Genomic DNA, 15,572 nt, shown 5'->3' on the forward strand with positions numbered 1-15,572 from the left:
GGTGTGTCGTGGAATATGCATCTATTTATTGCAGCACAATTAAGACTCCAATGCTTGATCTTAACTTAAAACAGGCAAAATGTTGATGAAAAGGATCCCCCCCCCTATTCTGTTAGAATAACTTTTTGGTCAAAGTCCCAAATATCCTTGAGAATCCTTGTTATTTTGCAATTCCTTGTAGGCCTACACCTAAAAATAAGAAAACTTCTGAAAATAAGGAGAAGTGAAAGGACCGTATACAGCTTTGAGTAGGCGAATTACAAGGGTGTTTTGATACTGACGAGGGGATATTGCAGTGGATAGAAAGATGGGTGGCATGTCATGAAACAAACAGGGATTTTCACGACTTGTTATAAGCTACTGAAATCCTTGCATCTGATTGGCTAAGGGCAAATTCGTCAGTGCAAATCACCTGACGGTATACTTGATGAAACACTCTCCTGACTGGGTGTTTTTGTTGTTGTTTTTCATCTAAACGAGCATTACAGTTCCATACCCAATTAAGACCGCTCTTCCTTAAAGGTCAAGTCCACCCCAGAAAATTGTTGATTTGAATTGATAGAGAAAAATCAAACAAACATAACGCTGCAAATTTTATTGAAATCGGATGTAAAATAAGAAAGTTATGACATTTTTAAGTTTCGCTTATTTATCACAAAACAGTTAAATGCACATCTCAGTGATATGGAAATGAGAGTCGATGATGTCCATCACTCACTATTTCTTTTGTTTTTTATTGTTTGAATAATACAATATTTCAATTTTTACAAATTTGACAATAAGGACCAACTTAATTTAACGATAAACTGTTGAAATAATGGTAGTTCCACATGTTCAGGGAGAAATAAAACTTTGTTTCACTTGACAAGGAGGAGAAAATTAGAATATTTCATATAATCAAATACAAAAGAAATAGTGAGTGGGTGACGTCATCAGTCTGCCAATTCGCATACCAACCAGGATGTGCATATAACTGTTTTTTGAAATTAAGCGAAACTTTAAAATGTCGTAACTTTCTTATTTTACATCCGACTTTGATGAAATGTTCAGTGTTTTGTTTGTTGAATTTTTCTCCATGTTTTCAAATCAACTTTTTGTTGGGGTGGACTTGTCCTTTAAGTCTGTATAACACTGTCCTTGGTTATATTCAGTGGCGGCACCAGGATTTTAAGGGGGGGGGGTGGATGCCAAAAGAAAATGTAGGGGAAGGGGGGATACTCCACAATTTTTTCTTTTTTCTTTTTTGAAAACAAAAATGCTGGTTGTCGCAACTACGAATTAGCCGAGATTACCGTTCAAATACATCGCACTTAACAAATTTATTTTCACTTATTTTGAATACAAGTGTCTTTTCCACCAAAATGTGCACAAGATCCTTCGGATAAAAAATGCACTCCTCAAATGCTTGGTCGTGTTAAACGAATAATATTGCAGGGGTCGAAGACTCGATAATTATGTCATCATCATAAGTATCATGACTTTATTCATGCGCTAATATCATACATATAAATTATCTTAAGCAATCAATATTTAAAGAGCTTTTAGTTTCACACAAACTCCACTTAGTGTTTTAATTTCAAAACTGAAAAGTCATTGATGTTTTACTAATATGAGAAATGTTATATAGTGACGATATAATGCAGGGGTAGCGAAGCGTCTTTGAAAGTGGCGGGACATCACCATAAGGGATACATTTCGTTTAATATTAGGGTGACATGCTGTTTAATTTTCAATTTAGATACGATTCAAGACGATTGCAAAAAAAGGGGCCGCGGAACGGGGGGGGGGGGGGGGGTAGGGTTGATTGGGCTTCAACCCCTCACTCTTTTCCATAAAAAGCGTACTATTATGACCAAATTTTTCAAGCTCAGCCCCCCCCCCCCCTTACCAAACCATTCCGCTGTCCCAATCCGCATGACAGTGCGTGAAAATAATAGAAAATTTCAGTTTCTTTTTGGAACATAATACAACGAATTATTTACTTTGGAAAAGTATAGGCCTCCGAAGAAATCGAACATAAATTTATTTCAACTTTTGTGTTTCAAACCATACTCTTCTATTAGTGAAAAGGGGGTAGTAAGTATTTTTAACTTCATGATAAACAATTCCTCCCTGAAACATGTTTGAAAAAAAATCCCCATAAAAAACTGAGTATAAAAAACAGTTGTTTTCTGAGTTTCCGAAGATCTTTCGTTGTTCTTTTAACCGTTCACAAAGCAAAAATCATATCATTGTAATGCATAATTTGTTACATTTTCTTTTTACTAAACAAATGAAATCACTTCCTTTTCTATATAAATACTCTGTCCAACATTTTCCTCTCACCCCTTTGACCGTGTTGTGACGTATAATTTGCACATTGATGGGGGATAACTTCATTTTTTTTTCTCCTACACATTCTCAACTTGCCTGAGCATGATGGAAAAAGAGTTACGATACCTTAATGCGATTCTCTTTCCTGCATTGTCTTGTGGGCAACAGTTTGCCGAAGAAATCTAACTGAAATATATATCATATACTTAAAAAACAATGGTAATTCATATTTGAAGGTATAAACATAGGCCTACTCTCTTTCGATCGACAGCAAGTTTACGAAGTTGGGAGGGGATATTATGGTAGAAGACAAATGAAAGTGATTGTCATCAAAATGTCTAGTCTGTTTGCTAATAAAAAGAAAACACGTGCCGGACCTCAGTTGCAATTATTGAATGTTTCTTAAGATCGCATTTCTAAAACCTCAAGTGCCACACTGCTTCTTAGTATAGCTACATTTTTTTTGCCGTGGGAAAGGAAAGACTTTTAATTATAAGAAAATATTCGATGTGGATTCTTGAGAAATTTTTGAAGATATACAAGAGTGAGAGAGGGGTGGGGGAAAAAGGAAGGAAAGAAAAATAGAAAGAGAGAAAGGAAGAAAGAAAAAAAGGAAAGAAGGAAAAAAAGAAAGTGAAAGAAAGACAGACATGACGTAAAGCCAAACACACTTAACCTCCAAAACTAAATAAACCCTAATTGTAATCTTGATTTTATTTTGAATATAATGCTCACTATCCGTACTCTAACCATGCCCTCTGAGATCTTTACACCTGACCAAATGTCGTAGGAAAATATATTGTGTGATCAGTACTGAATGAAAGTTTTCAAAAAACACAGTAACGATACATGTATCATAAATTCAATTTATTATTTAGGTAATAGGAATTCTCACACATTAGAAAAGACAACTTGTGGCTACCTTCTATGAGATTATTCTACTTTACTATGATATTCCAAGATTTTGAGACAAGTTGTTGCATCCCTTAAGCATATGTGCATGTATATCACTGCCAAATTAATCGAGATGTACTCTTAATTTTTCAGTGAATATAATGTAAGATCAAAGGCTTTTGATTTCGGTAACTTTGCCAATATTGTGACTAGTAACTACCATGGCAACAGGGCTCAGCAGCTAATCAAAACTAATGCTTCCATGGTTGATTACAATAATGACAAAATACCATAATTGTAAGTCTTTATTAAAAAGAGCTCAGGTAGATCACGTATAAAAATTTGTTGTTCTGTTTTGATAATATCAGGGGTACAAGACAAATTGTTGTTAATGCTATTGATGTTTTTTCAAGACCATTTTTTGAAAGACCATGAGCCTAAAGGTGATGAGCCCCTGAAGTCACCAAACCTGTGTCGTTTAAACTAGTCAACATAAATATGTAAAATATCTGATCTGGGATCTGTTGCCAAATGGTTGCAACTAAATGCAACTCCCAAAATTGAATGCAATTTGATTTTCAACCAATCAGAAGCATGCATTTGGGACTCAGTTACATTTATTTTTTAGTTGTGTTGAAATCTTTATCTACAATGGGCTTGTGAACAGTAAAATAATTAAACCATACATTTTAAAGGATTTTCAAGAACAGGGGACCGTTTCATCGACATTTTTGTCTGACAAGTTGTCAGATCTGACATCTTTCCTTGATTATGATTGGCCGAGAGGCACTGTTCCTATGGTAACTGTCGGATAAAATGGGACTTGTCGGATAAGACGTCCGACAAGTCCTTTCATGAAACGCTCCCCAGAGCATTACATACAGTTGAGGCCAATAGTTTACATATACCCATGGAATTCAGTGAAACTTATTCGCTTGCCAAACAACGTAAAATTTACTGTATCTTTAGAAATATAAATACTACCATGACAAATTTGGTATCAAATGAAAGAGTGTTTTAAGTTCTTTCACATGGTTGGGATGCCATTGGGATTAAAGTATATTTCAGGTGGAATCTTCTTTGAAGAAAAGTAATATTCCTGCCAAATGTATTCTATTGTTTGTTATATTTTGTTTGTTTGTTATATTTTCAAACATCGTTTCATAAAAATATATGAATGTCAAATATATGATTTATATTTAAATTTTTCTATCATATTTCACCACTGAATAAAAAAAGTGTAATCTGAAATGTTTGTGATGAGAAGAAACTTGCACAAATATAAGATGTTTTTGTCCAGTTTTTATATTTAATTTGTCTAAAATATGAAGATTTATGGGGGAAAAATGACACCTAAAAATTTTCAGCTCCTGATAATAAAGCAATGTGATGAAGGGGTATGATATATTCATTTGTTTGATATCAAATTTTTCATGATAGCACAAATATTTTATAAGATACCGTTAATTTTATGATGTTTGGCAAGTGTCAATTTTTCTTTGAATTTCCTGGGTGTACGTAAACTTCTAACCTCAAGGTTTTTTTACCTATACCTTGCAAGTCATGTGGCGAGTAATATTGATTTAAATGATAACCTTGATAAGAACATTGTCTGGGCTTGCTTTATATCAAATTTACAAGTGAGTTTTAAAACTCAACACTTACACAAGTCAGAGACAGGCTACACTCTCTTTTAGAACTGTAATTTGTTTTGGTCAGTGAGAATGAAAAAAAAAAATGAGTCATAGCCAAGGCATACAAGCTTCACTATATTCCTTTTGTGAAAAAAAATCTACCTGTTTGGCGAAAGGTACAATGTCCAAGTAGATTCTATTTCTGTAGCCAAGAATGATTAAACAATGAAAGATTCTTAATACCATTGCACATAAATTGACCAATGCTAATGCTAACGGCTTATTTCGAAAGGGTGGGTGCTGTCGCGTTAGGGTGCGTCAACGCGAACGCGAAGATTCGTCCAAAGCCCCCCCCCGGTTTGGCCGAAAGGGTGCGTTGGGAGCGCCACGTCGCGTCGCGTTCACTGGAACGCGCCCTTTCGTCCAAAGCCCCCCCGGTTTGGACGAAAGGGTGTGTTTAATAATAATGAATAAATAAATACAAATATTTATAAGAAAGCTGAACAAACAAAAAAGACGAGTGATATGTGAAATTTGCATAGGAACATAAATCATCATATGGCACAAACATTCTTAAGGTAAAAAAAAACAATGACGGCATGCTGCATGAGGATTTTTCGGTGGAAATGTTTTATGGTGTAATATTGATACATGTAAAAATTATGACTGATTTCAAGGTTCTTTCAAATAAAAAAGTAACTTACCTTCAATTTTATACTTTGCAGGTGTGTATTTATTACAAAGGAAAACATTCGTATACCTGGAGATATTTGATGTCCCCCAAATTATAAAACTTACGGCAGATGTGTCCTGGAAGGGCAAGGCCAAAATTGATGTCGGGTCAGCATTCACAACGTTTAACTCTTCAGACCCTACCTTACTATATTTCACACTTGAGACCCTGCCTCTACATATTTTGTGAGATGTATCTGTTGTGTATGTGTGCGTGTTGTGTGTATAATAATAATAATATGTGTGTGTTGTTTGTATAATAATAATAATAATAATACTTATAATAATAAAAATAATAACAATAATAATAATACTTATAATACTGATAATAATAATTTTCACCCCAAAGAATGAATTAATTCACTCCAATTTGGAGTGAAAAATTGGCGCCAAGTGGCTCATTGCAAGGGTGGGTATCTGATTTTATTATTATTATTATCATTATTATTATTATCATTATTATTCTTAGTTGAACTTTTCTTTCTTTTCTTCAAATTGTCAATGCTTTAAATGATTGAAAATCCACTATTTTACGTGCAAATTGGCAATATTTGACAAAATACCTTATATTCAGCTTTCTTATAAATATTTGTATTAATTTATTCATTATTATTAAACACACCCTTTCGTCCAAACCGGGGGGGGGGGCTTTGGACAAAAGGGCGCGTTCCAGTGAACGCGACGCGACGTGGCGCTCCCAACGCACCCTTTCGGCCAAACCGGGGGGGCTTTGGACGAATCTTCGCGTTCGCGTTGACGCACCCTAACGCGACAGCATCCACCCTTTCGACATAAGCCAATGCTAACGGACTATTACAGAATATGGCAAGTATCAATCTACACTAGCGGATGCAAGGCCAGAAGGATATAATCACAACACTAATATAATTTTGCATAAGAGTAGTAAATGTATGTTGATTTATTAATTGTTACCTTAATTGTGAAGCAATACCTGGTGTTCATAGGTTAAGAACGACTTTAAGAATGACTGGTGTGCTAATTAATAACCAATGAATATTCAATGATGAATAACATTTACCACAAAAAAGGATCACCAGTCATTCTTAAAGTTACTATTAACTTCCGAACAACTTTACAAAACAGCCTAATGGTCTTGTCCCGGCCTCATTCGAGAAAATACCCTTAGGACAAGGACTTCAAGCCACCATGGCTAAACTACATGTAGGCCAAGCATTAGACCTCTGCGACCAAGGCTACATAATTAAATTAGTTGAAGAAAAGATGGAAAATCTTAAATTTGTCATGCTAGAAAAAGTAACATGACTAACTTTAACAAATTGCCGCATAGTCAAATCATGTAGCATGTGCTTGACTTTACAGTAAAAATTACAAGATGAACCATTACTACAAGTAGTCACTGAATTATCTTTCACCAAACATGATATAATTACACTATACTCTAGTATACATGTGTATGTATGAAAGCTTAATATTCTTAGAAATTATGTTGGCAAATTAATGCACAATAATAATGTTGAAGATGTTCATCATCGCGATGAATTCAACAGAGTAAACGATTATTCGGTTGTCTCGCAAAACGGTTGAAACTTTTTCAGTTATCTCTATACAAGTTTCAAACGCTTCAAGAGGTAATCAAATCATTGTCTACTCTTAATAATAATGTAACTTAACATATCCAACAAACTTCTGAACCGCACCTTTTAACAGGAATCTAGCTCAATGCCTCCGTACGTCTTAACCTCCCTCTTCTACAATGGGTGCCTATGGGAAAGACAATGAACACGTTTCCAGCAGAGTCGCAGCATAGACAAGGTGTTTAATAAAATAAGATGTGAAAAAAAAACACTTCAAATGGAATAAAATGTAATGAAGTAATAATAAGAACAATGATTTTGGATTGGTTCAAAGGTGAGGTATACATATCTGTAAAACAGTATTTTGTACTTCATGATTAAACTTCATTTTAAGTGCCACTTAATTGACCTCTTTGTGATTTTAATTGATATATCTATTACTGCATGTACATCATTCAAGCACCAATTCTGAAAACATGAAACTATCCTCTCATACTCAATACTGTTTCCTGAAAGAGATAACTCGTAGTGGACATAGTCACACACACATATAAACAAGCTTTGGGATGAACTAAATGAATCCTTGACTGTGCAAGAAAAAAAAGAGAGAGAAGAGACGAGTTGTTGACAACCAACATACATAAAATCACTGGTATTCATCGTAGGTGGGCTAAGGCATAAAAATTAGAACAATGCCTCAGTCCGACATTCAAGAATTCAACCAACTTGATCAGATTCTGGTAATGATTTTCTCATTTTAGTGTTCTAATGCAGCAAGTAACAGCAGCACATTTCATGCTAATAAATAATATCTGAGATGAAATTTTTTGGTATTCTCTTTACATTTATCATTTCTAAATCTGATACATTAACTGAAACTAAATCATAGAAGTTGGGTTGGTATATTGCATTTCTTCTTTGCTATGTTTCCTGAGAATGAGAATTTTTTTTTGTCATAGCAAGTTCAAGCAATCTAAATACAGTCGATTATGAATTAACCTTAATGTTCAAGATTGCAAAGCACACTCCATGGTGACATATGGCGCATAATATGGCAGCCTCCTTTGCAGAAGAAAGACAAGAAAGTGAAGGGGTACCGGTACTTACAACATGCTCATCTAGCTTGAGATTTCATTGATTAATGGCTCGGGAATCAAGTTTATTCAATACTGATAATATAGTATAGAGGTGCCTATCAATTGTAGGAAAGATATGAGAATTCATGATTTTTAAAATCATAACATTGATAAATCAGGATACTAGTACTGGTTTATGACTGATAACATTCAATAAGCCTTTGGAAAGACAAATTACTCTCATGATTCAGCCTTAATTTAAAATTTTGCCACTCACAATGATAGCATAGATCATAAAGTTTATAAAGACAAGATCATATTTGGCAGACAGCAATCAAAATAAATCAACTTTACTTCCATATTGAAAGCAAAAAATCTAAACCTTATACTTGTTTTGTACACATGTAATGTGCCTGGTTAGTTCCTGCAGGGTTTGTGATCGAATCCACCCTAAACCCAGCTGCCTTGAGAAACTGGGTGGCTTTGTCTCGTCCCCAACAGGTTCCTAGTCCCACACTGCCCTCAGAGAAGAGCGATATTGGCAGGCAATGGAAGAGACTCATGGTGTATAACCTAGAGAAATACTCGTTGGAAGCATTCCTTGATTGCTTGGTGTTGCAGTCGGGATCTATCATGGAGAAGACTCCGTCAGGTTTGAGGATGCGTCCCAGAGCTAATAATACCTTATCCGCGTGACCAAGGTCATGGATGACATCATACGTGAAGATGTAATCAATGGTCTCGTTCCAAGAGTCAGGTATACATGCTGCATCCTCACAGACGAACTCGACGTTTGCAAGACCCTGTTCCTTGGCCAACTCCCTGGCATAGTCTGTGGCCTCCTTTGAGAAGTCTAGTCCAATGATGGTGCTATTTGGATAGTTCTGCGCAAGGGCAAGGGAGGCTAGTCCTCTCCCGCAACCCAAATCTAGTACTCGGATCCCAGACTCTAGAAGGCACAAAAGAAAATCAAGGAACATCATACGCAGTGTATCAAGAATTTTCAAAGTGTTGGCTGTTTACACTAACACTACCCATCGACCCAAAGACCTGATTTACAAAAATTTAATTTATAAACCAAGGACTAAAAGCCTATTTCAAGTGTTGGTAGAAGAATGAATATAGGTCTGGAACATACTCATATTGTCAGATTGTCTACTTTCGATATAAAGATGATCTGGGATCCATTTAGTAAAGAGTTGCCATTGTGGTAACAATCACGGGAACAGCACTGTGCAGCCAATCACAATCAAAGGTCATGGCAGTTACTATAGTTACCATGGTTGTTGATCTTTATGAAACAGACCCCTGATATCCCAATCATGGCTTCTGGAGAACTTCAGTGTACAGACATATCTGCATGGCTATCCATACCTAAACAATAGAGATTTAGACCAGGGTACAGAATGAGCAAATTTGGATGGCTTCCCTCATCAGAATTCAGAATACAGACTTACTCATTCTTTCTTCTACTTGAGGCATAGATGGTATGAAATCTTGAACCAGATGTTGCTGAAACCATCTACTGCTAAACTTGGACATCATGGTGTGAAAGTCTGTGTATTCAGAGTATGATAATCCTGCAAAAACAACATTTATAGTTCAACATTTCTGCACACATGCTCATGATTTACAGTGTATTCCACCCAAAATTTGCCCTCAATAATTGTTGATAATTTCAGATAGTATTGACGATTGATATCATTGTAAAGCTTACCATCTCTCATATGATTCCCCATTCACGCATGAGTGAGGGGGGGGGGAAGGGAAAAGGGATACAAAAATCATGGTACTTGAAATTCGAAAAGAAAATCACATCTTGATAGTTCACTATCTGCTCTAAAATTTAATGTCTTTTTTTTCTTAGACTGTAAAGTCTGCATTTCCATAATTAAGTTGTGTTGAGCAAAAGTCTGACAACTAGCCTGTAAAATACCAAGGAACCTGATTATTTTGGTTTTAATTCCCTAGACCTATCCTCTGATATCATTAACTCAATAAGCCAGTTCGTAGTTCCTTTCTGCGCATGATCAAAATATTCTACGCATGATCAGAGGAAGGTCATTTGTACTAAAGTGACATGGTGGTTTAAAATCTAATGAGATAAGCACCAATTTTGATGTCTTGATTATTCATATATTCCTTTGAATAGTGGTTTTCATTTACATCCACAAAAAACAACAATGCGTCCACGAATGACTGGTATTTCACAGTTTGCCAATTAAGCACATTGTGCAACATGCTATGATATGCATTTAAAGTAGGAATGCAACAAATACCTTCATAAAGTGTTCATTGGTGTGCTATTCTAGTCATCTGGTCTATTCAATTTCTTCATCCTGCTATGTAAGGCAAGCTTAAAATATCTTGCTTTGAAATCTGCATATCATACTGAAAGAAATGAAAGGTCATTTGACCAAAATTGTCCCTGAAGTAACTACGAACTGGTCTATTTGATGGTAATATCAAAGTACCTTTATATAGACTTTTTAATGCGTACCTTTACTAATGTACACATACATTCTTTATATTTACCTAGTGGGCCATCTTTTTTGAGACATTCTAACAGCTTCTTGTATATTTCACCAAACATGGGCAATGCGGTGATTACTGCTGCAAGATCACACACTTTACTGCCTGGTTGAAAGTAGGGAATACGATGAGGGGGGAGAATGTATTTCTCAGTCTCTGGGTTGATGTCTACGATATCGGCTGTCACCATCACTCCAAGCCATTCCTTTACGTATCTAAATGAGGAATGAAAGATGGAAAGGGAGGCCACTGTGCATTGCAAGTCCTTGAAAAGTTCAAATAGAACAAGGATCGAGCTGAAGAAATCAAATACCACAGTCAAATCTGTTTTAGCAGCAACATGACTTTTAGTGTAAACCCATTTTTAGTGGCCATCAAAATTGACTCCCATGAAAGAAATATGTTGTAGCAAACCTATGTATCAAAGCCATCTGTCATCACAGGCCACTTTTCTGTTACTCTTGGGTAGCCTTAAAAGACAGATTTGACTATGATTTATTTATGTATTAATAATAATAATATTCTGTTTTTATATAGTGCTTAATACATAGGATCAACGTCTCAAAGGGATTTACAGATATATTATTACCCCGGTCATTGTATCCTGTCATGACCACGTACAATGTATCTCCACTCCCTGGGGAGCATTCCAACAAGTGTTCCAAGACTTTAAAATTGCAGTGTTTAATGTTGATCAGCCCCTTATCTCACATCCGGTCTTTAAACTAATGGATGTGTAGACTTAATTTGCTATTTCAACAATCATTTGTAATGTTATTTATGTACTGTATCTTGAACAGACTGTACACCAACCAAAAACAATTTTAAGACCAATTTCAATGTTACGTCTATGATACCAATGATGTCAAAACAGAAACGATAGATTCATATGATATGACATAGTTCAGCAACTAATAATGTTGAGACAATTTGCGCCATTACTAGGTTAGTCATTTGTTTATGATAACATTTTTTTATATCACAAACAATATTCCAGGTGAAGGCCTACATTTTGATTGAGATAATGATGCTTGAAAGTCTGGCTGCTTGTACAAACTTGTGTTGACACCATTACCAAGCACTATTTGGGCTTCTATAAATCTCTAAAGGCCGTCAAATTTCTTTGGTCGTGGATGATCCATCTGGCCTTGATGCACCTCTCATTGGCCTTGCAGATATGATTTGCCCTCTTCTATTAGAAATTTTCCCTTTAGAACCATGGACTTGCCCTAAAAGTATTTCAAGTTGGATCATCACACTTATTATTGTGACAATATCATCTCCACTAAAATCTACAAAAACAGCATTTGCTGATAGAGCATTCCATACCATGAGCTGGTAAATAAATAAATCAATAAAAATAAAAAGATATGAAAAAAAATCAATACCTTTCCTTGAGGCCAGCTGTATCAGCAATCTCTTGGACCGTCCTCTCCTCGTCCTTGAGCTTGATAAGAGCATCAAACAGACCAGACTGAATTCCTAGAGATGTTGAAAGTGAAACAAACCCATGGATCACCAGGTTGGTAAATCTCTCCCCAAACTCCTCAAAAGTCTCTCCTGCCTTGGCCATGGTGCTGTAAAATGAATTGAGATGTTTGTAAATGAATATGCATGAAGGTAGGTGGCTGAATGGCAGAGGAAGTAGAAATAATGGATTGATAATGATAAAAAATTGAAGACTTGAATAGGTTAAACCTACTTAGGGTGGGTTTCAAAACTTGTGGTTGTAAACTGGTCCAGCAGCATAGCCCAGCAAGCACAAGTATAGCCCAGTGTGCTGCTTGCACAGAAATAACCATGTTCTGAGAAATTATTTCATCAATATCCCAGTAATGAATGCATACAGTTTTAAGTCTATCTAGTTGCATATATGCTATCTGCTACATCACACATGCATAACAACAGCAGCATACAACATATTTCTTACAGCGCGTAGGGCCTACAAGTAGTTTAGAAATGATTGTTGGAGTCTTGTGACCTGCTAAACTTATCTGGGCACTTAACAAGCACAAACAAACTAGTACAATATGCCAACGGCAGTCTGTACTTGACAGGAAGAAGGATAAAGTGACCAGAATGCAAAATTCTGCCCCTGGCCTCACTGGCCAAACTGTTCACAATTATTTTGACCTGGGCCGGCGTGTGTGTTGTTACTTTAGAATTGCTGCATGCAAAGCAAACATTTTCTGTGTTTTTGACTGAGGGGGAAGATGACATACACAACCAGGGGTTTATTAACAAGAGAAAGGATCCGTAACTATGGAAAGCAAGCAAAGACATTAGGATAAAGAATTAAAAAAAAACTAAACGGCATTTCTCCGAAACAGCATTACCTCAATATATTCTTTATTAGCATTTTTGTCAAATACGTTGCTCAAAACTTTTTTTTAATACCATAAAATTTCCTAAATAGTAAAAAATAAAGCTTAAATGCTCCATAAAATGTTTCTGGAAATGCATACAGCATTTTGGCCCATCCCCATTACCTCGGGCGAAGTTCGTGCAGGCTCCACTCCAATTCACTACCGCTACACTAGTACACTCCACCTACCCGAGCATAGTATAGGGGTAGTGAAGTGGAGTGGAGCGTGCACGAACTTCGCCCGTGGTACATCCCCATAAGCTATACTGTGTGGGCTAGTGGCTGAAAATAGGCATTTAAGTCTTAATGCTGACCTAGACTATGGTATTTGAGCCTCTGTGAGGAGCCATGGAAACATGTCACATTGATAGATGATCAACTTGGCTGAAGAAAATGTGAAGATGTTGCTACATTTGGCTACATTGTTCACTCGAAATATAGAATGAAATTTGAGGCAAATTCACCTACTACAAAATTTACAGCACAAATCTGGTGCCATTGCCCACCTAGACAGGAATAACCGTCGTTTCTGCAATTCTGGGGATTTATTCAACAATTTCTGACATTTTACTATAATCCTCATTCACCAACAAAAGTACGAAGATGACGATGTTTCGATCATCATTTGAAATGAATTAGCAGTAACTGCGGTCTAAGGAATGATATTTCTGAATTTTAAACATTTTTTCGTAAATATGGATGTGATTTCTTTTTCATAATGTGAAATTTTATGTACAAAAAATGATCGGAAAATCGGGTTTCCGCTGTTAGATCTAACGTTACTGCTAAAATACGTTGTCTGTACGTACGGGCCTCCAAGCTCTTCAGTCTATGTATTGGTGAATGAGCCAATCCCGTTCAGTCCATACATGTAATGTTTGGACCTCATTGGTACTAGGAGTGGAACAACCAAAATACAGAGACTGAAGCTTTTGGTCTATTGCTCACCCTACTTTGGAAAGTCAGCATCTTATATTATATTAAATGCACGTTTGTTCAAAATATTTTTTAGATAGGCCCTATAGGCCTAATGTATTCATAAATTCATTGTTTTCTTGATTATTTGGAGTTCTCCCCTTTGTTCACAAAGGACATTTTGCAATTTCCTATAGAAAAAATTATGACACTGATCGAAAAGGTCACAAGTCCCACAGGCACAAGTCATTTCCAATTTCATGGTTATTTTTTTTACTTTTGACTTTTTATTTAAAAAGTCTTGACTCTTGTCAACCCTCGACCCTCTTCCTTTCCTGACATTTAATAGTACATGATTTATTATCAATCAACCTACCGTACCATGTGTCAATAGTTCCGCTTTTAATTCAAGGCAAATTCGAATTTAGTTCAGCAAGTCCGAGCGGGTGGCCCTTCTCTAGCTATCCTTGCCGCCGGGAGAAGCGGGCGGCGCAGGGCTCCGGCTGCGCTGGTAGACGGCTCGAAAGAGACCCATTCATACGCGGGTATCATGGAAGAACAGCCGATATAAGCGTGCGGGAGCTAACAGTATCTTCAGGCGTTCTCAATTATTCATTAAAATTTGTGTTCCTTTTCAGAACTTTATTTGAATTTTCAGTCATAAATAATAATAGCCACCAGAAAGATTTGATTTTTTAAATAAATACAACATATAAGAGGGATCAGCATCTTTATTAAGTTTCCCTAGCCAGCGCATACATTTTGAAGACGTCTGGCATACGACTACCCCCAAAAAACAGCAAAAAATAAACAATCCGACACGCCTCTCATGGCCAGCCCACCCCGGCCCCGCCCACTTACATCGAAGAGCAACATGGGGAGAACAACTCCCTGTGAAAGTGGATTATATCACTAGAGCAGTGGCGTAGCTAGGATTTTTTCCCCGGGGGGGCACTGGGGGGTCCTTGCTTTTTCAGGGGGGGCACCGGGAATTTTTCCGGTGTGTGTGTGTATGTGTCCACAAGGGCGGATCCGACTTTCGCCAATAGGGGACGGGGCCCAAAATTATCTTCACCTATATCAGTCACTTCTTAGTTTTATTCTTATAAAACAACATAAACATAAAATAGACTCATAAGCCTTATAAAAAGTGCGAGCGCGAAGCGCGAGCGATTTTTTTTTCTTTAATGTATTTTTTTCTGAAAATTTAATTTTCTGGGCAGTGTTATGTGTGATCCTGAACAAGATTCGTATGTACCCCCAAGCGCGAACAGAATTTTGTATCAACTGTTCTAGCATTATCAAAAAGGGACCTGTTAAGGACTGCTTACAGTTACCCACGAAGACGGTATAGAATAATGCGAGCGCGAAGCGCGAGCAAAATTTTATTTTACATTCCGACCTAAAAAATGGTCATTCTAAGCACTTTTTGTATTAATTAGTGGGTTTGGTATGGTAACTAAACAATTGATGCGAGCGCGAAGCACGAGAGGAAGAAAATTGAGATTTTAGACCTAAAAGCGGGACACTCTATTCATATTTTAGAAGTCATAAA

General features: G+C 36.5%; 1 protein-coding gene across 2 annotated transcripts; it reads right to left on the reverse strand.

Moving 5' to 3' along the window:
* Positions 1-6,348: 6,348 nt before the first annotated feature.
* On the reverse strand, positions 6,349-14,557 carry LOC121415792 (uncharacterized S-adenosylmethionine-dependent methyltransferase Rv2258c-like). Of its 2 annotated transcripts, none has more exons than XM_041609122.1 (5): positions 14,399-14,557; positions 12,126-12,314; positions 10,741-10,952; positions 9,663-9,785; positions 6,349-9,154 (listed from the first exon to the last, which is right to left on the reverse strand). In XM_041609122.1, the coding sequence occupies exons 2-5, from the start codon at positions 12,308-12,310 to the stop codon at positions 8,589-8,591; spliced, it is 1,086 nt and encodes a 361-aa protein (XP_041465056.1). In that variant the 5' UTR covers positions 12,311-12,314; positions 14,399-14,557; the 3' UTR covers positions 6,349-8,588. The 2 variants fall into 2 exon arrangements, with proteins under 2 accessions (XP_041465056.1, XP_041465054.1); XM_041609120.1 differs by having other exon boundaries at positions 14,394-14,557.
* Positions 14,558-15,572: the final 1,015 nt, after the last annotated feature.

This window comes from Lytechinus variegatus, chromosome 5 (genome assembly GCF_018143015.1).
Source record: "Lytechinus variegatus isolate NC3 chromosome 5, Lvar_3.0, whole genome shotgun sequence".
Classification (NCBI taxonomy): domain Eukaryota; kingdom Metazoa; phylum Echinodermata; class Echinoidea; order Temnopleuroida; family Toxopneustidae; genus Lytechinus; species Lytechinus variegatus.